A 21,217-nucleotide genomic window follows, 5' to 3' on the forward strand; every position below is an offset into this window, starting at 1 on the left:
GGAAACTCAAAACCGTTCAGGGTTCAGAATAGCATACTAGTGCTCAATCCAAACCATTTCTGAAGTACATACTGTATTTTATTCATTATTTATCAAACTGACATTTTAAGAATAAAAAAAAAAGTTTTTATTTGCAATATAATTGGACACAGAAATTTTAAAATGTAAGAATCCTTTTTCAATTCTTGACTTTGAATTAAAAATGACAATTTATTCTGATATGTGGAACAAATGTTTTCTCTAATTAGACATTAATCAAAGATAAATACCGTCAAAACAATTAACAGCTATGAAAGTGAATTGTATATATTTATTTATTTATTCATACACTACTGTTCAACAGTTTGGGGGTTAGTAGTTTTTTTTACGGCAGCTAATACTTTTATTCAGTAAGGACACATTAAACTGATCAAAAGTGTCAATATAGACATTTTATAATGTTACAAAATATTTCTAATTCAATAAAATGCTTTTTAATTGAACTTTCTATTAATCAAATATTCATTTTTCAACAGTTTTCAAAATTGATAACTAGATATGTTTCTTGAGCAGCAAATCATCATATTAGAATGATTTCTGAGTAATGTTGCTGAAAATTCAGCTTTGATCACAGGAATAAATTACATTTTAAAATAATAAACAGTTATTTTTAAATTGTAGTAATATTTCACGATTTTTTTTCTTCTGTTCATCAAATAAATGCAGCCTTTGCAAGCATAAAATGTTCCTTACAAACCATTAACAAAAAAAACTTTTGATTGGTATATATAAACTATAAATTAATAAAAGTCATTTCTACAGGTGTAATTTCACATGCAGCTTCACTCACATGCAACATAAGATCATGCCTGTATGAAACACTTGAATAATGCATACTGTTTCAGACACTATTTTTGTGTGTGAGCGGGGAATAGTTAAGTACATCTGGATTCCTTTTAAACTGTCAGGTGTTGGCAAACGTTGACGGATGTGTTAGGTCTACTGTTACGGGCTTCACTTAGCATGTGGTAACACTAACAGTCCAACAACAAAGCATGCTTAAATTAGTACGAAACAGGCTGTGATTAAAGACGTCAGTGATTAGTGGTAATTAGCCCTCACTGATCATCAAAGTGGACCAATTATTGATCCATCTCCAATCAAGAAGATGATTAGATTGACGGGGTGTTTTACACATCCAGCGTCTCTCGCTGGAGGACGTCGGATCACGGTTTTGTTTGTTGGTTGTAGGTGTCTATACACCCGTACTGTTATCAGTGGGCTGTGCAACTGGCCAGAGCTCAGTTGGGATGTACTCGAAGTAAAAATAAGATTCATTCTACAAAGATGTTGCCTGCAATCAGCTCTCTTTCCGTAAAAAATTAAGATCATGGAGAGAAACATGTTTGCAGCTGAAGGAGTGAATAATGCATCATAGCGTGAAAAAAATGCACACAAAAAAAAATCGGATTTGCAAAAAAAGTCCCAATATTTGATGACGCGAGTTAAAAATATCAATAACAAGTTTTCATCACATACTAGTTTTTGAAGATGTTTTAAATTATATTATATACTTACTTCATAGTATCCACTTAAAGGCAGGCAAATGTCAAGAGTTTTGGTTTTAAGGGAAAAAAGTATTCAAAATTATTTAACTTGAAAATAAGTTCAAATACTAATTTTTGACTGTCACAATTCTGTCACTGGCCAAGATTCTAACCTTAAAATCAAGATTAGCCGTAAAATAATTTTATATATGTGAAAATCGGCTGAGAATTGAACAGATAGTTCAGAGGAAGATAGGAATAAAGGATAATGCAAGAGTTCATTACAAATGGTTGTCAAAAGCAAAAACGCAACGAAATGCAGCATGTTTATGTGAGAAAGTGACATGCTAGAGAAAAACAGACAACATTTTTGGAATCAGCGCAACAAAATTAGTAAGAAACAAGAATCTGATGCAGCAAATACAGTATGCCAGGGTGATACAGTATCAATGCATGAATCAAACTTCCAATAAAAAACTGACAATATCTGACGGTTTTAAAAGCATAATTTTTTTTTAATAAATATCCCTGTAGATGCTGTGACGCTGTTCTTAAAGGTATGTGTCGTGTTTTTCTCGAGCCGAGACGGAGTGAACTGCGTCGCTAATAGAGTCACGAACCAAGACCAACGGACGGGGTCCGTTAAATCAAATAGTATAGTATATAATATAGTATATCCCCACGTGTAGCATGGGTCATTCTTTAAAAAGCTTGAAGTTGGTCACTATTCTCTGCTATTAAATGGACGAGCGCGAGCCGGGCGTTTTTTTGTTGTTTTGTTTATCCTTTTCTGCTCTGAAAAAGAAAGAAGGGCATATGAGATTAATACAACACCAGGGTGAGTAAATATTCGCTTTAGGGAGAAGTAACTCTTTAAGACTTCACATTGATATGTGCTGAATGTCTTCAGTGGCCACAGACAGCATGAGGGATACTCTCATTCCACTGTTCTTGGGAGGCTAATTCCCATCACTTTCAGGTCACCTTCACTTTAAGGAGCTCATTCCTCACTGGCAGCCTGGAGATCTTCCGAGACTCTCATTTATTCAGATAGAGTTGGAACACAGATGGATCCATTATGTTGAGTGTATCAGGAGGCTACTTTGAGAAGAACATTTCAAGCTGTTGGAGTGTGTAGTGCAACCTAGAAGTTTAGAAGTGAAACCTAACACTGCAGAGATCTGAAGTGATAATGCATTTGTAGTTTCATTATGAACGACACAATTCATACATATTATGATAGATACACTACCAGTCAAAGGTTCGTAATTATTAAGATGTTTTATGTTTTGGAAAGAAATCTATTTCCCTCACCAAGGCTGCATTTATTTGATTACAATTATATTACAATTTAAAATAACTGTTGAATATATAGTAAATTTTAATTTATTCCTGTGATCAAAGCTGAATTCCCAGCATCATTTCTCCAGTCTTCAGTGTCACATGATCCTTCAGAAATCATTTTGCTGCTCAATAAACATTTATTCATCAATGTTGAAAACAGTTGTGCTGCTTCATATTATTGCAAAAACACATTATAAATATCTTTACTGTCACTTTTGACCAATCTAATGTGTCCTTTCTGAATAAAAATATTAATTACTCATTCCAAACCTTTGAATGAGAGTGTATCTCGAATTCCTGAAATATTAAGCAGCACAACTTAACATTGATAATAATATAAGAAATGTTTCTTGAGCAGCAAATCATCATATTTGAATGATTTCTGAAGGATCATGTGACACTGAAGACTGGAGTAATGATGCTGATTATTATTCAAAAGATTTCAAAATATAATAGAATTTTTATTTTTTATTGAAATGATTTTTCACAATTTTCCACTTTTTATTGTATCAAAATAAATGCAGGCTTGGTGAGCATGAGAGACTTTTTTTTCAAAAACATTAAAACAATCTTAATTATTCAATTACTATTTTGATGTTCCTGTTCCTGAGCAATACAATCTGACCACAGATAAATCTCCTCTGGACATGTTCGAAGCCCATCCACTTAAATGCTTACTGGAAAATTAAAAGACAAGGTTCATAATTAAGACAGACCCAGCCGAGTAATTAGACCCAATTACAGCCAATCGTCCTTCTCACAATATCTCTCTCTCTCCATTACACTTACCTGTCAATACAACAACGAATAGAAGAGAAAGTCATTACCAGCAGCGATTCTAGACTTTCAGCTTTAGGGCGTTCAGCCCTTAGAGTGTGATTTTTCTAAATGTGTCCAAACTTCCAGTTTCAATAGAACAAATATGTCCACAGGAAAAATGGTGCAGGATTTTATTTTACACAACAGAGCACAGCAGTGACCGCCCGCTTGTTCAGTGCCTCAGTTTCATTCATTTTCTTGAGCTCTATAAGCCTGAAACCAACCTGTTCTGAACTGAATCACATTACAGCGTATGATTTTAATCTGAAAATATGGAAATAAGAAAAACATATAAGACTGTATATTTACATTTTTATGAGGGAGTGAACCACAATCCCATGAGCTATTGAGAATGTATAAATCAATGAAAAACTAATGAATTATAGTCATTGATATAATTTAAATACATTGCAAAATATTCTTATATATATTTATATATGCTATAAGTATAAATATATATATAGCACTAAAGTAATGTGTTAGTAGTGAAGTAATTACTTTTAATTAGTCTGTTTGAGATCGAATTAATGCTTGATGTTTTTCTATAAATTACGGACATGGCACCAGAGGACCATTTCTAATTTTTCTCCGATATTTTGCGTTATTGCCAGATTCAATCATAGGCTCGTTCTTACGTAATAGCACGTGCGCACTTCTTCAAGAACGACACTTTAAATCTCTTGGAAAACTAAAAGACGTAAATTACATTTGTATGTATTCTAAACTAAAAGATATAGATTGTACTGAATGTCAGCTTGCTTATTTCGCTCAAGATAAGGATTTATTAATTCCACATGTCATGCAAACTAGAAACTATGCTTGTAACCACAGGTCGAGAGCGGTCATTTTCAATTACACAACTATGCGATGCTGTTTGCGAGTGTTCGTTAGAACTGTGGTTTCGGGAAACACTGACTATGCTAACGATGCTTTTGGGAAACGAACCCCAGATTAGTTCCTGTATGAAGGCTCTCCTTCAGAAAAGAACACAGTGGTCTGATTGGTCGGCTTGACCAGTGTGTTGTGATTGGTCAACTGCTTCAAGAAGTGTGTTTGGGAAATGTCCCGCCCCTCACCATAACCAAAAAAAGAGTTTCAACACACTACTAACCAACTCAACCAGGCCCCGCCCCTTTATTTAGCAAATGCCTTCTGCAGGAATTATTTAAATGAGGAATATTGTGGTGTGTTTGTTCCTGAAAGAAAACTCAAGACTACAATGGAGGCGTTTCAGGGAGTTCAGAAGCACTGACACTGATATAGAGAGGGACTTTGTGCTTAGGAACTTTTTTGCATTCACAAACTCTCTCAACTTTCTCTCCCTTTCTTCTTCTATCTAGTATCGATTTTTCTTCTAACCTTGGAGTCAAGCCTTAAAAAGGACGGAGGCCAGATGATTTTGTATATTTATATCTTTTAGTGTTGGGTCACCTTCATCAATCATGTATTCACACTATTAAAAGAAATTATTCCCAGCCAGCAGTACCACCTATCTGATTATAGCATGAATTATTAATACATTGATTCTGGAAAGGCACAAGTCTGGTATAAAAAAGTGCATTAAAACCGCAAAAACACAGACAATCTGACCTGGCAATGAAGAGGCACATCTGACCTTGAGAAAAGGCTCGTTTTCTTTTTCATTTATCAAAAAACCATGTTACTGATCTCCTGAAAGAGGCTCCTGCTTCAGGCGTTCCTTCACTCATCTGGACGCTTACATGCAAGACAAAGTTCTGATTCTCAGTGCGAATCTATTGAAATCAATGCATTCACTGACACAGTAAAACTTACTCTCAGGCCTTGCAGTGTAAATGCAGCCTATGATGCACAATCTCCAGTGTGTCGACGTGTAATAGTGAGTTAATTAAATTCACAAGCAAACAAACCTGCGACTACATTCGATACTCTGTTCACACTTCAGCTGCCGAGGGGATTGTGCCGAGACGATAGACAACTGAGGATCAAATTCAACTTCATCAAGATCAAATTGAAATGCATTAAACTGCAATCTGGAAGACTAATTGAACTATTAAGAAATAAATAGAAGTCTGGAAGAAACACTGAGGCGAGATTTAGAACACACGTTTATTTGTCGCCAGGGGCCACTGAGGCCTGCGGTGTGATTTACCCTGAGTATTTCTTCTTGTTGTTAAACTTTAGTGTTTGAAAAACTGATACGAGCTGCTAAGGTTTGCTGGAAGCTGCTTTTGGGAACCACTTGATAACTGAGTTTAAGATACAAACCTAATCAAATCTCATTCTACAAAATGCCTTTCTGATTCACTGCTCTTTATCAATCCTTTTCTGAATTCACTGACTGCTTTTACACAAGTATCCGCAGTTAGACTGCAGAAAAGTGTTAAAACATCAGTTATCAATATCAGTCCTAGATTTCCTAATCATTTGACCACCAAAAGTAGCAATTATATTTTCTACTGAACCGAAACGGACACCCCAGAGAAATGAAACAAACAGAAGCATGATAAATCTGAACCTTTACACCCCAAACACACACACTCTCAGTTAGATATGTAAACTACATGAAGATCTGCGCATGGCTCCAGATGTGGGAAGCTCTAACTGTATTGAGGGAAACACCATCAGTTTTTCCTCTCTCTCTCTCTCTTCGGATGACACCCAGGAGAGACTCTCAGCAAGGAAGTCTCCATTCAAGGGCTCAAAGAACACGCTAATTATCCGCCCTCTTATTTTGCCTCTTCAAAGGATGCGTATCTTCCCATGGAATATAATTTGCGCAGTATGGTTAGATAAGCAATAATGTCAAATGCTCATTCAGAATAAAATCTTTGAAAATGTCAACCGTGTCCATGGAGAAATGTGCCTGACATCAACCACCCCCAACAGAGTGAGTGGATTCCAGGTATTAGAAGAATGGAATATTCCAGACTAATTGATCCTTCACTAAGCTCCGCCCCCCCAATCCCCCAGTTACTGTCAATCATAGAAACGAGTGCTTCGTCTGAAACCGAATACTTCCATACTGTACAGTAGGTGAAAAATAGCCCAATCTCCCCAAGTATCCAATCCCCAAGTGTCATAATCAGTTATGGATATTAGCCATATCACCTACTACTTCCACCAAGATTCTGAAGTGCACATTCGATGGACACTTTACTATCCCATCTTCACTATCCCATGAGGCCATGGGAGAGCATTTATGAAAGTAACAATGTGGCTGATGTAGAACATCCGAATTTCATTCATACTACACGCATTCATATAATATACAACATACATTTTAATGGTCGTAAACAAAATTCAAATGTAGTACCTACTCAGACAGTATGCGATTCAAATAGAATTACAAATAGTAATATTTTAAAAAGCTGATATAAAATAAAATATAAGTATTAGATGAAAAATTTTAACTTTTAGGGGCGGTTTCCTGGACAGAGATTAAGCCTAGTCCTAGACTAAAATGGCCTTTTAAACTAGATTAAAAGAAATCAAGCTTCCTCTTTCTCTGTCATGGTTTTAAATGGTCCTAGACTTAGTCCAGTACAGAGTTTAATAAGCAGATTTTCTGGAGGAAGACTAGGGCTACTCCACGACTAAACTGAGTCAGGTTTAACTTCAGATTAATATTGTGTTTCAAAGAAGACACATGGATTACTTGGACTGTGTCAGTTTAAATTAAAACAAATTACACATATATATAGTGTGTGTGTGTGTGTGTGTGTGTGTGTGTACAAACCAATTCAAATCTCAATCTACACAAGGCCTTTCTGATTCACTGCTTTATATCTAATTCACTGACTGCTTATACACAAGTAGCCGCAATTAGACTGCAGAAAAGTATTAAAACATCAGTTATCGATGTTAGTCTCAGATTTCCTAAGCATTGTACCACCAGAAGTAACAATTATTTACTCTACCGAACTGAAACTGAGACCCCAGAGGCATGAAACAAACAGAAGCATTATAAATCTGAACCTTTACACATGTAAAACTAAAGAATATATAATAATAAAAGCTATGTATATATAAAATACCACAATAGTATATAAGTAATAATAAAATAACATTGATAAGTGATTTTACACCAACATTTGATCATATTTGTGGATCACTTTTGTAAAAAATCATTTAAAAATCATTTAAAACTTTTCAAATTGTGTGCTACTCAGAACTTAATTTAAATTTAAATTCAACTGAATGCGAATTAAGGGGCAGAATTGAAATTCGATTTGAAATGTTTTAAATGCCACCTATTTAAATATGGGTTTAGTTTATTTAATCATTTAATAAATGAACATTTGTGCTCCAGAGCAGAAAACAGCATTTCCCAGAATGCATCAGATGTGAATTACAATTACAATTCAAATTCAAATTCACCTTCCTTGTACTTCATTCAAATAAGCATGATCTGAAAAGAAGCGAATTCTTCAATTGTGATTTTATCAGAACCCTGATCAGTGCAGTCGTGAAGAGCTCAGAGACTGTCTGAACGGAGGTGGTTTGTTTCCTTTGTATCAAACAGGGCTTCCATAGCAACAAGAAGCAGAAAGAGGAGGAACGGGATGCAGCAGAATAACAGAATGACAGCCGTCCATCCACTGCCAGCAAGACTTCATTAATGCTTTTCCATCTGTTCCGCTGTGCCGGATTCGAACCGGAGAGGAAGAGAACACTCATGTCTGCTCTGCTTACCACACTAGGGTGACCACCATCAAACACACCAAATGTGGGACGATTATAAGATTGTGTAGGACAATGTGGGACGTTACCAACACAAAAGGTGTTTCGGTCTACAAACCGAAAGGTTGGTGGTTCTATCCCCGGTTCCACCTGACCAAGTGTCGAGGTGTCCATGAGCAAGACACCTAACCCCAACTGCTCCCGACGAGCTGGATGGCGCCTTGCATGGCTGACACCGCCGTCGGTGTATGAGTGAGTGAGTGAATGGGTGAATGTGAGGCAATATGTAAAGCGCTTTGGTGGCCATTGGGTCAGTGAAAGCGCTATATAAATGCAGTCCATTTACCATTTACCATTTACAAAAACATAACCTGAAACTGTTTAATATTTATCTAACTTAAAGGTGCTCCAAGCGATGTCGGGTGACGTCACTTCTTGATGACGTTCGAAGTATTGTCAAACAAAACGGGGGCTAGCTAGAGCCTCCCTCCTCCTCATCCGCGCACTAACCCCCCAAACCCCGCCCCCAAATCCTTCTTGTCGGTTATTGGCTGGAACAGTTTGTTATGTCTCGTGGTGCGGGTTAGCCCAGTTTTTTTGTTGTCGTGTGTGGAGTCTGGGGTGTCTGCAGAGATCCCGTGTTCAGGGGACAGGCAGCTAGCGGATAGTGAGGAGATGTTTGCTGTATGTGACAAAATGTTTTGGCCTAAAAAACGCGTGACATCACTTAGAGCACCTTTAATAAAAACATTTGTATTTGCCTTTCAGCTGACAAAAATTATTTGTTCTTTAATCACTTCCAGAATACACCATCGCATCACAATGTAACATAACATGTCTTTATTTACATGATATTTGAATTCAACATTACTGAGCCCGGGGAGTGGATTTTTTTTCCTTCCCGAAAATCTAAAAGCAGTGATCTAAAAGCATATTGCCACCCAGCCAAATTTGAATGATAAAAAAGCCGGCAAGTACATAAAATAAACTATCAAAATCTTGAAAAAATGAGCAGTATTCTCTGCCCTCAAATGCTGGTCCACTGGCTGCGCTGAAACCACGCCCACTCGCGTTCAGGGGCGTGGTAGCGGGGGGAAAAAGGGTACCCAGGGCCCGAGGCAGGGGGGGGGGGGCCCTTAGAAGACGCCGAGCTGAAGTCAAAAGTCCGTCCACCCATCCACCCCCCCCCCCCCCCCGTTGGAGAATTTGCCGCGCTCAAATCAAAAGTCCGTCTCCGTATCTCTCTCATCCACCCCCCCGCCCCCCCCATTGGATAAGTAGCCGCGGTCAAATCAAGAGTCCGTCTCCCTCTCTCTCTCATCCCCTCAGCCTCAGCTCTCCATCAAGGTGGCTCTTCACAAAATGAATCCACCTCTTCTTGATGTGATAGTTTTTAGGAAATTTAAATAAAGACGGCAATCTGTTTTGTACATGATCGCATCCAGGTAGTAGCCTACGCATTTCCATGTCGAAGGCATAGCTAGTTAGCAAACTGTAGGCTGTAGTAACTAATAGTACTGACAGTAACTCGCGGTTGAGCACCAAACTCATGCGAATGTGCTCTATTGTTAGTGGAGCGGCCAGCCTCAGTGGCCTCAGTGCGTCATCAAGTAGGGGCGTGTCCAGGAGCTCAGGGGCTCCAGTGCGTCGTCGAGCCCCGTTTTAGCCCCGCCCAAAAAATACAGAAAATAGCAATGGTGAAAAACTGTTTGACGGTCTAACTCCACAATTCAGTACTTCACAGTTCAAAGTCTTTGTAATATGTTTTAGCAATACATTTCTAGCATTTATAATGCGTTTAGAATTTTTTTTTTTTAGAATTGCCTATACAGGGACTTTAAGCTTTGATATTGTGGATGTTGTGTATTGTTAATTGTTTTATGATTGTATGGCGAGACCAATTTTCAGTAGCCTGGTTAAAACCAGACCCTTCTCAGTCGTAACTGAGTTAGGGTCTGTGGAAGGTTCATTCACAGCTCATTTCCAAAGGGGCGTCACCAACAGACGTCGCTCAAATGCCTCTGTAAGCAATTGCATAGACCTTAAAACCAATCAGATTGATCGTCATCTTGTAAAGCCCGCCTCAACGTTTGTGATTGGTGCCTCGATTTGGAGAGATTGGAAATGAGTTTGAATGGGCTCTTCGCCAGACTAACTTGCAGAGCAAATCTAAATTTGCCGGAAGTTCGTCTGGGTTTTCCCAGGCTAAATTTTCAGCAAAGGCTGAACAAACATCTATGAGTGCTGAAATAGTTTTTGAGAGCTCAGTTAGTGTAACTCCCTCACAACACACACTCGTAACACTCTCAGAGTGAAGTGTTGAGTCACCTCTAAAAACATGCCAGTCACATTAATGAGCCAAAGATGCAGGCACAGTCTATTGCTTCAAACTTTAATCAACTCTGTCATCGGCCGCCATCAGAGTCGCCAACAGCCGTGTGAACAAGCGAGCCAACGTGTTTCTGCGTGTCTGAGAGCAGCGGAGAGTCTGAAAGAGCGAATAGAGCAATCAAATCAGAGATGGTAATAAGAAAATGTTTTTTCGAGAGCAGAAATTCCCTCCAATTGCCCTTTATGTTCAGATTGCGATTGGCTGATATGAGGGTGAATCACATCACCAGCACAGAACGGAATTAATCAGATTACTCCAATCCCGCAGTATAAACACAGTCATTAGGATTCTGCTCTGTTTGCGTTCGCCTCCAACCAAATAAACGGAGAGTCATTCCTCTGAATAGATCCATTCTCCCGACCTCAAGATAAACGCTCTCGACACCATCCTGTCCTGCTTGGCCTCATGCTAAAGCTCGGATTAACTCACAATTGCTCATCCCAACCCACGAGAGTGCGAAATACGCGGAGTCATTCCGCTCACGGACACGGCTATTTGGAAGACAAATCTCACCCTCGTTCTACAAGATCCGTCTTGCATCACATTTGACAAGTTGGATCTGTAAAGTCATTCGTTCTGACCTGATTGCAGTGCTAAATCTTGCCCACCGTTAAACTGGCCTTGCGTCTTCCCGATGCCTCCCAGTGTCTGATATTCCCATTGCACAAACGTCGATTGATGGATGGACAGACAGACAGACAGACAGAGATAGATAGATAGATAGATAGATAGATAGATAGATAGATAGATAGATAGATAGATAGATAGATAGATAGATATTCCAATGAACAGATGCATCAAACGTCTGACTACCACAGCACACTTAGACTGCAGACTGAGTTATACACATATCCATATTTATGAGCAACAAACATCTCAGGAAAGCACAGGAAATGTAACAAGCCACTTAAGTGACTGATTGGTAGCGTGGAGCGGGTCGGCGGAGGAGTGAATTAAGAGACTGAAGAACTGCTGAGGTGTGGATTTTTTTCTTTCTCGTCTCCTGCCTGAGTGATAGGTGAAGTGCTAAAATAAACTTCACTCATTTCAAAACAAATTTATTATCGTTTTCAACATCATAAACAATGCATAACCTCAGTTCACAGTATTGTCAAAAGTGTAAATGGTAAATATTTGAATCATATAATTAATTAGCTCATATATTTGTCTCGATAAAGATAGATGAATGGATAAATGAATACATTTGCAAAATTTTCTGTCAAAATAACATAAACACACTAAATATTTGAATCACATAATTAGTTCATATATTTTTCTCCATAAAGATAGATAAATAGATGAATCAATGAATGATTCATGTAATATTCTGTCAAAATTCACTAAAAAATACAGCTTATCTATTGTCTGTCATTAAAGGGATAGTTCACCCAAAAATTTAAATTCTGTCATTAATTACTCCCCGTCATGTCGTTCTAAACCGGTAAGACTTTCTTTAATGTTCAGAACACAAATGATTACTCCGATTGATGAAATCTGAGAGATTTCTGTCCCTCCACATTGACAGCTACGCAACTACCACTTTGACGCTTCAGAAAGTTCATAAAGGGATCGTAAAACTAATTAATATGAATTCTGGAGAGAATTCTATCTATTTATATGACTGATTTATATGACTGATACATAGACCAGTGTCCATGGTCTGAGACTGGCCCCCTAATGCTCATCTCACATGTCGGGCGATTGCTTGGTCTGGCTGATATATCGGTCAATCTCTAAACTTTGGAGTTGTTGACTGTAAGTCATTTCCTCCCTGATACAGAAGCATCAGCTGCCATCTTCAACTTAGATTAGAAAACCACTTCCTAGTCAGAGCAGGAAGTTCTCGTGCTGAAGTGCTCTGTTCTCCATCAGTGAGCAAATGCTCAGCTAAAGAGTAATAAAAGAAGACTCGGCAGGAGATTGATTGAATGCGTGCGGGGAGTGACGGATGAAGCTGGCTTTCTCTATGACAAAGTGTGAAATGTAAATCTAGACTGTGTGTCTTCATGACAGACACTGCCCTCCCTCGCCACTAAACACCTCAGACACTGCTGCTCTACCACCACTGGACTCATGATGTGATGGAGAGAGAGACACATTATTGCTGATCCCGCAGGACTATCCTCACAGTCCTGCCCCAGTGATCTAAATATTGCACAACTCTACGTGTGTTTGTGTGTGTGTGTGTGTGTGTGTGTGTGTGTGTGTGTGTGTGTGTGTGTGTGTGTGTTGCGCACAATTCAGAAATTGAGAACTGTCACCCTTTCAGTTCATGATTGTGGATTTTTAATTAAACTAAAAAAATGAAATTAGAAGAATTTACTGAATTGCAATTAATACATTTCTTTAGATTGTATAAGCTGCTTCTTCACCCCTTATCTGAAGACTTTAGGGTAAATTATAGAAATGGACAAGAAATAAATTTTTTCCACTGTGGTCCATAAAAAGAAAATTAAAAGATGAAATATATTTTATGGATTTGATTTTATGGGCTGTGGTAGAATAACCGTAATATTTCTGGAAATACTCTACAGTATGTTTTGTGTGTATGAACATGTTTATGAGTAATTCATACGCTTGGAAAGACCAATCAGAATGCATCATTTATATGCACCACTGGGCTTCTCACCAGCACAACATTCAAAACACCACTGCTGCCTTTAATGAACTGCCAAAAAACCTTCAGGATAAATCAGAGCAGTTTGCCGCTGTGCATCAGAATGGAATAAGACCGTTTTGCTTGAGCAATGACAGCAGAAGAAATGACAGATTTTAACAAGCCATTTTACACTGTCAAAAATCTCAGTATCAAGAGTTATGAAATTTAAACTTCTACTTTAGATGTCAAAGTAGAAAAGTGCAAATGTCCAGAACCAACTATGACCTTCTTTTCTAAACAGCAAGCACCCAATGCGATGCTTTTGACACACAGCTACATCAGCTTTATTTTACCCACCCATCTGGAACAAAATCATTTCATTTAGAAATATTTAAGAATTGATTTCAACAAATTTAAGGGTGGGCTTACTTGACATTTGCAAGTAAGCAACCATCCAGAACACTCAACCACATAGCAATAACCAAGCAACACTCTAGGAACCATTCAGAACACCCAGGTAATCCCTTAGTAACAACCTAGCAACTACCCACAACTCCTAGAGATATCAGGAAAATAATACAAAAAAGTTTCTTTCCAGAAGAAAATAGTGTCAAAGAAAGTTCAAGTTCAGTGATGTTTCTTTTTTTCTTTATATATATATATGTATATATATATATATATATATATATAGCCGCTCTGGAGTAAACCATGATGTCATTGCAACTAACACAATATCCTCATATCTTAACAACGCCCTAGAAACCATTCAGAACACCCAAGAAACCATTTAGCAACAGACTAGCAGCTTTCCACCACATCCTGGTATCCTAGGAACACCCTAGCAACCATTCAAAAAATCAAAACAACAGCATAGCAACTACCCACAACTTTCTAGTATCCTAGCAACACCCTTGCAAGCAACCATTCAGAACATCAAAGCAATGGCATAGCAGATAGCCACAACAACCTTGTATCCTGGCAACGCCCTAGCAACTAATAGTTTCCCCACAGAACTGTCCATCAGAGAGTAATCTCTCTCACCTCTGTGCCCTCAGGCTGCTGTAGATGTCTTTTATCAGAGGATGAGACTCCTCATCTTTCTTTCAATCCGCAGAAATAAAGAGAGGAATTAGTGCACTTTAAAATAACTTGTCCAGTCAACATGAAACCACAAATATTTCATCCACTCACGAATGTTTGATTCGGACAAAAACGGTCTCAGTTCCCTAGACTAGATGTTGGTTAAAAGAAAAAATTGATTCCAGCACAGCTTCTGATCAATAGAAGTCTTTTAAACAAGTGCTGTAGATGGCCCAAGATTGACAGTTTTCCAGAGCTGCTAACCCACAGAGGAATGTTACTGATTCCCACCCAACACTGTTTGCTCACCGAGTTCAGGTCCAGGCTGTTTTGGACCCATTCCTTTGCTTCTTCATACTCCTCCATCAGACCCATGATGTACAGCGTGTCCAGAGAATCCACGATAGAAGCCCCTCGAAGACCACCTGCAAACACAAAACATGAAATTATTGAGATGTCGCACAACTTTAAATGATGACTTTAAAAAGTGGATTCCACGCGTACCAGATGTGGGCCGGATCTGGGCGAAACCAATGTTGTTGTCTGGGATTTACATGTCTATTTATTCAGATTCAGATGATGCTGCAGAATGTTAAACTGATCTTTTATTGTAGCTCAAGCAAACTAAAGGCAGAAGTATAATATCTGAGGTGAATGTGCACGAGTCTGCAGCCGCAAAACATCACGTCCCTTATTCCCTCCTCACACGGAGATCCCCACAACACCAGAGCTTTAGCTGCATTTAATTTGAAGTTATTAAATTCCCTTCACATACTTGATTAAAAATATTCGGAGGCTTTCATTTAATTCACTCGACCCTAAAACGAGATTGCTCTGGCTTCAGCCCCTTTAATGTAAAAACTACACAAACTGGCATGCACAAAACAAGGCCTTTATTGCTTCAGGAGAGTGCAGGGAGGCAGTGGCTCCGTCGGAGCAGATGAAAAGCACATTATATGTAGATGACGTTGACAAACAATGAAATATTCCATCCCTCCAATGGGAACGAATGAGGCAATAAAAACAGCCTTGCAGGATGCGTTTCAATCTCGCAATGTACGCAGTGTGTCAACTCTCAAACCTCTGATGCGAAATCCCTGCTGCTACACGTTTAATGAGCATTTCAATTAGGAGCTTAAGAACTGTGAAAAAGAAATGGAAAACCAACACCCACAGGCCACAGCCTTTCCCATGACCTCCCTAGAAATACTGCAGCAGGAGAAGGATTTCGACAAACTCGGGTGCAAATGAGACGTAGCGTAAATCGGAGCCCTGGGCATCGTGTGCCAGTGCGATAATGTGATGCAACTATGAGCAATGCTGCATATTACAAGGTGCCATGCTGCACAAAAACACCAGCACAACCACAGTAAGTGTGGGAACAACTGCAATGGGTCTAAGAGCTCTAAGAAATAACAGATGGTGTGATCTTACTAGTGAAAATAACTGAAGTCTTCAGTCCCCTGCAGGAAAACGCTGGTGAAGGAGCCGCTGCCAGTGTGTGTTTAGATGTTACGTCAGTTTGAACGCACATGAAAGGCATCTCTGCCAGCTCGAATAATGAAGGAAGCGTTGTGTGATAAGCTCGGAGAACACATGAACCTCGCAGCCAGATCGTATCATGATCTGATACTGCACAGACCAGAGCCAATGAAAAAAAAATTGTGTGACGTCAGAAGTTTTATTTAAAATATCTTTGAGTCAGGATCTCACACACATCAGCGGGGGTCGTATTATCGTTCTTTCTATTCCATTCAAACCATGTGTTATGTTTTACTTCTTAATAAAGTTACACACCATCTGGTAACTAAACCCAAAGCTCACCAAAGCCAATTTTACTTGCAGTTGGCAGTCTGTAAGTGTTCATTCTGGATCCTGTACAGAAATATGTGCATACATGTTTATTTAGTGCAACATATTCAATATAAACAAGCAACAATTGGGGCAGATTTATGGGGAAAATAAATTTTTTAAATCTCTTTTAATTCAAAATTTAAATAAAACAAAATACAGGTACAGAATGTGGAAAAATGACAACAAAATATATGTTTAAAAAGTATAGGGTCTAATATATGCAGTATATCAAATATAAAATAAAGGGTTATACATACTATATATATATATATATATATATATATATATATATATATATATATATATAATTTCTTTTTTTTTTATAAAAAAGTGATTTCCCGAGGGGATACTTGTTTATAACTACCCTTCTTTATATTAAAACATAAACATTTTAGGAAAAAGTTATATTTTTAAATATTTTAAACATGAAGGACGAACAAAACACTAAACTTGTTTAATGTATTTATCTGAAAAAAATATTTGGAAAAAAAGGACAAACTAAAGCTACAGGTTTTATTTTACTATGCCAAAAAAAGTGCATCGAAAAACAAAAAGCTCACAGGAAAAAGCATATATTTACTACAAAATAATTCGTTTTTAATATTTCATTGGTTCTCTCTTGTTTTTGCATGTTTTCATAATTTTTCTACTACTACTGTAGGCTATATATACATAAGGCTGCTTTTTATATTTTATATATTATTATATATTTTTCATAATCCTTTGAACAGATAAAAATGTGTTACAGTAGGCCTATGTCTTTACTGTCATTTTTGATTAATGTAAGGGATGAAGTACTAGCTTCTTTAAATAAAAGTCTCATTGAACCAAACTTTTGAACTGAGGGATATGTACAATATATATACTGTATATAGAATGAATATTTCCATGTTGTAAAACTATAGCTTTAATCTTTTACTTTAGTAATATGGGACAGATCTAGTTTTTTCATGATGTGCCACTTGCTTTAGACGTAAAAGTTAGAAGTTGTGATCTGTTCATTTATTAGGGACCATCTCTCGCCTGTAGGATGATCTGATGATTTTCTGGACACGACATCAGTCTTCTTTATCAGCTCTAATCACGTCAGACGTCATGGGAGTCGTTCATCTTTCTTCATTCCCCTTCGCTCATCATTCCCTTCTAATCAAGCTTCACACCCATCGGAGAGCGCGGGCCGGTTTATCTTTGACCCCAGCTTATTACCGATACGGGCCGGCTAATGAGGTCACCGGCAGAGGACGTCACAGGGGCACAACAGCGCTCTCAGATCCCGGAGTGATTGCGGATCCCTGGCGTGTCCCATTTCCTGCTCCTCTTAGTAGGAACAATGTGGCATATGGCCGAATGCTATCAGAGCCTCCTCTAGAGACGCTCGCATTTGTCACTCTCAGACCCGGTCGGGGTTTAATCTGAGGCAAAGACGACGAGTGATAGAGTGAGAAAGATAGCAGGACCACTGACTGTCACAACCTATCAGCTGATATCTCAACGCCATCTCTACATCTCCATCTCAACGTGAGACATCAGACAGGGCTGACAAAGTCCTTCCTAACTAACCCTTCCGTCGAAGCACATTGTAATGTGTCGTTTGGTTTTTAATCATGTTTGGCTTAAATTTCTTGCATTGAGGTGTATTTCGTGACCAGATTCTCAAGAGTGGAATATGGGACAGGCACCCTCACCCCACCGCCCACATAAAAGTATCTACATGTGTATACAGTGATGTGGATAAGTTAGGACACCCATGCTAAAGTTGCCTAAAAAGAGGAATAAAAAAATCATCTCTTGGAAATGGATCTTAATGCCTTAATTAGAAAAATGAGGAAAAATCCAACCTTTAAGGACACCAATTTTCTTTGTGAATAATGAATTTGAATATGAATAATGTATCATTAAAGTCCCCATGAAATCAAAATTGACCATACTTACTTTGTTTGCCTAAATTGATCGTTTTGTGTTGAACAATTCATCCATACAAGTCAATCCACACAAAACAATTTTTTGGCTTCGTAATCTTTAATCAAATTTTGAAAATGCCCCTCCCCTCTGCGTTGGAGGACCTTGCCCGATGACGTAGGCTTTACGGTTTGGGTGTCTCCTTATCATCCATAACCACGCCCCTCCAACTGACAGTAGACAAGCTGCTGTGTGTTTGCGAGCGCCGAGCGAGCATTGATTGACAGCGTGTGAAAGGAGAGATGGCGAGGTGTATTTTTGGTTGCACTCACGGAACACTTTTCCCATTCCCTAAAATTCCCTCGTTACGGTCCAGATGGCTCGATTTTTTACATTTCGAGGAAGGAGGGATAACAGAGAGGTCACGGATGTGCTCGAAGCACTTCACGCGTGAATGCTTCAAAAATTGGACAGAACATGAAATGGGGTTTGTGAGATATGTCATTAACAGATAACGCGGTCCCGTCAAATGTTAAATGTTCTTCCTTAAAATACAGGTTGCATAAGTCAGGTCACCCCTATGTTAAACTCCCATAGAGTCAGGCAGATTTTTATTTTTAAAGGCCAGTTATTTCATGGATCCAGGATAATATGGATCCTGATAAAGTTCCCTTGGCCTTTGGGATTAAAATATCCCCACATCATCACACACCCTTCACCACACCTAGAGATTGGCATGGGGTACTTTCCATAAGATCATCTTTCAATGCAAATCATACCAGCTATTAGGCTAACTGAAATAACACCATGCCAATCTCTAGGTATGGTGAAGGGTGTGTGATGATGTGGGACTTTTTTAAAAGAACATTTATTTATTTATGATACATTATTTATTCACAAGAAAATTGGTGTCCTTAAAGGTTGGATTTTTCCTCATTTTTTTAATTAAGGCATTAAGATCCATTTCCAAAACATGATTTATTATTCCTCTTTTTAGGCAACTTTAGCATGGGTGTCCTAACTTATTCACATCACTGTATATATAATCTTTTTGACATCTTCGCAATTCGCATCGGACTTGATCTCCTCCGAGCTCTACCACTCCTGACACTGACGTCAGGTCCCGTCTTCGCTATCAAAGGAGAATTGTGATTGGATGGTAATTTTGTTCTTCAAAATATACAATGACGGGATTGGCTACCTTTGATTAGGCTGTTCTCGCGCGACAGAATACTTGCTCTATTGCTCAGCCATAAAATACATTTTAAGAAAGATGAAATATGATTTTTTTCATAATACGTCGGGACACTCATAATAGAGTACCGGACTGCCCCGGGGAAAACGGGACATCTGCTCACCCTACTGTTAAGTAAAGCTAACAATCTTTTTTTTTTTTTTTTTATAAAGCTGAAATAAAATAAATAAATTTTAAAGTTTGAAAATAAAGAAATAAAAAAACATTCTAATAAAAATGAAAAATGCACACAATGCAATTACTCAAATTAAAATACATTTTGTATTTTATTTAAATACACAAATCTTTTTTTTTTTATAAAAACTATAATAGTATATAAATAAATATAAAATAACACAGGTTCTTGTCTGTATTTCTAGTCTGGTAGTACAGTAAACATTATATACAGAGTTTTATTACATTTCACCACCAAAAATAATAATAAGAAATTAATAAATAAATCATGAAATAAAAGAAGCTCTATACTTTCCCCTGCTTTTTTATTTGATATTATTATATATTTTTCATAATTCTTTGAACAGATATAAATGTTTTACAGTAGGCCTATGTCTTTACTGTCATTTCTGATTAATGTAAGGGATGAAGTACTAGCTTCTTTAAATACAAGTCTCATTATATACAGAGTTTTACTACATTTGACCCCAAAAATAAGCAGAAATTAAGAAATAAATCATGAAATAAAAGAAGCTCTTTACTTTCAAAAAAAAAAAAAAAAAATAATAATAATAATAATCTCATTTGTATTGCCTAGTACACTAAATAAATACATTTATATATATTCGATTTTATATATATCCTATTTAATTTATATACAAACACTCTTAGGCCTAAATAAAAGCCATTCGTTACCAAAAACACATTAAACGCATAACATTTCATTCATCTATTAAACACATAAAACACACTCATGTGTGCCATCAATTCTCTTAACATACAGATGAAAAACGCAATGCCTCATGTTTTGCTCCAAGAGCAATATTTGTGATTTAATGACAAATTACGTTAGAGGGTGGAGGAGAAAGAAAATGATCTTTAATTCAGCGAATTCCAGGTCCCGGAGGCTGCCGGCGCTGAAGTGTGGCAAAGCCCTATTGAAAACAGAAGCAAAGCACTACTGATTGATAGACTCAGATGAGGCGAGCAGCAGATCAATCCATCACAGCCAGCACAATCTCACTCATTACCTCGGCTCCACCCCAGGAGACGCGACACACGGGCCCTCAAACCAACACTGACACTGATTCACAAACACTCATTCACAATGGAGTACTTCCACTACTATTTACTGAGCACTGCAGAATCTATATCACAGAACAGTATACATTCACTGAATATTTATTATTCAAACATAAAAAAAAATTCCACCTCATCACATCAATAAAGTTGCATGTAGCATCTATAATCTAAAAAATAAAGTTACTTTCCATGTTTTATTCAGTTTTGTTTGAAAATGTCTCCCTTTTAGCAAACAGATCAAATAAAAACTACTTTTCCACCGTCAGGCCAAACTGTTCTCGTTGCTTAAAGGGATAGTTCACCCAAAAATGAAAATTCTGTCAGTATTTACTCTCCCTCATGTTGTTCCAATCCCGTAAGACCTTCGTTCATCTTCGAAACACGAATTAAGATATTTTTGATTAAATCTGAGAGCTAGATCCCTCCTCCATAGGCTTCTAAGGGATTGAAACTTGCCAGCCCCGAAAAGTTCTTAAAGACATCGTTAAAATAGTCCAAGTGACTACAGTGGCTCAATCTTAAGTTTATCAAGCGACGAGAATACTTTTTGC

General features: G+C 37.8%; 1 protein-coding gene across 2 annotated transcripts in view; it reads right to left on the reverse strand.

The window, feature by feature from the left end:
• LOC143730981 (mannosyl-oligosaccharide 1,2-alpha-mannosidase IA) overlaps nucleotides 1-21,217 on the reverse strand; it is a 207,551-nt gene that overhangs the window by 57,543 nt on the left and 128,791 nt on the right. For both annotated transcript variants that reach the window (XM_077221592.1, XM_077221591.1), the window contains exon 3: nucleotides 14,732-14,847. In XM_077221592.1, coding sequence (XP_077077707.1) covers nucleotides 14,732-14,847 — 116 coding nt within the window. The remainder of the gene's footprint in view (nucleotides 1-14,731; nucleotides 14,848-21,217) is intronic.

The sequence above is a fragment of the Siphateles boraxobius genome, unplaced genomic scaffold, assembly GCF_051911475.1.
Source record: "Siphateles boraxobius isolate OS27281-9 unplaced genomic scaffold, OSU_SipBor_1 84, whole genome shotgun sequence".
Lineage (NCBI taxonomy): Eukaryota > Metazoa > Chordata > Actinopteri > Cypriniformes > Leuciscidae > Siphateles > Siphateles boraxobius.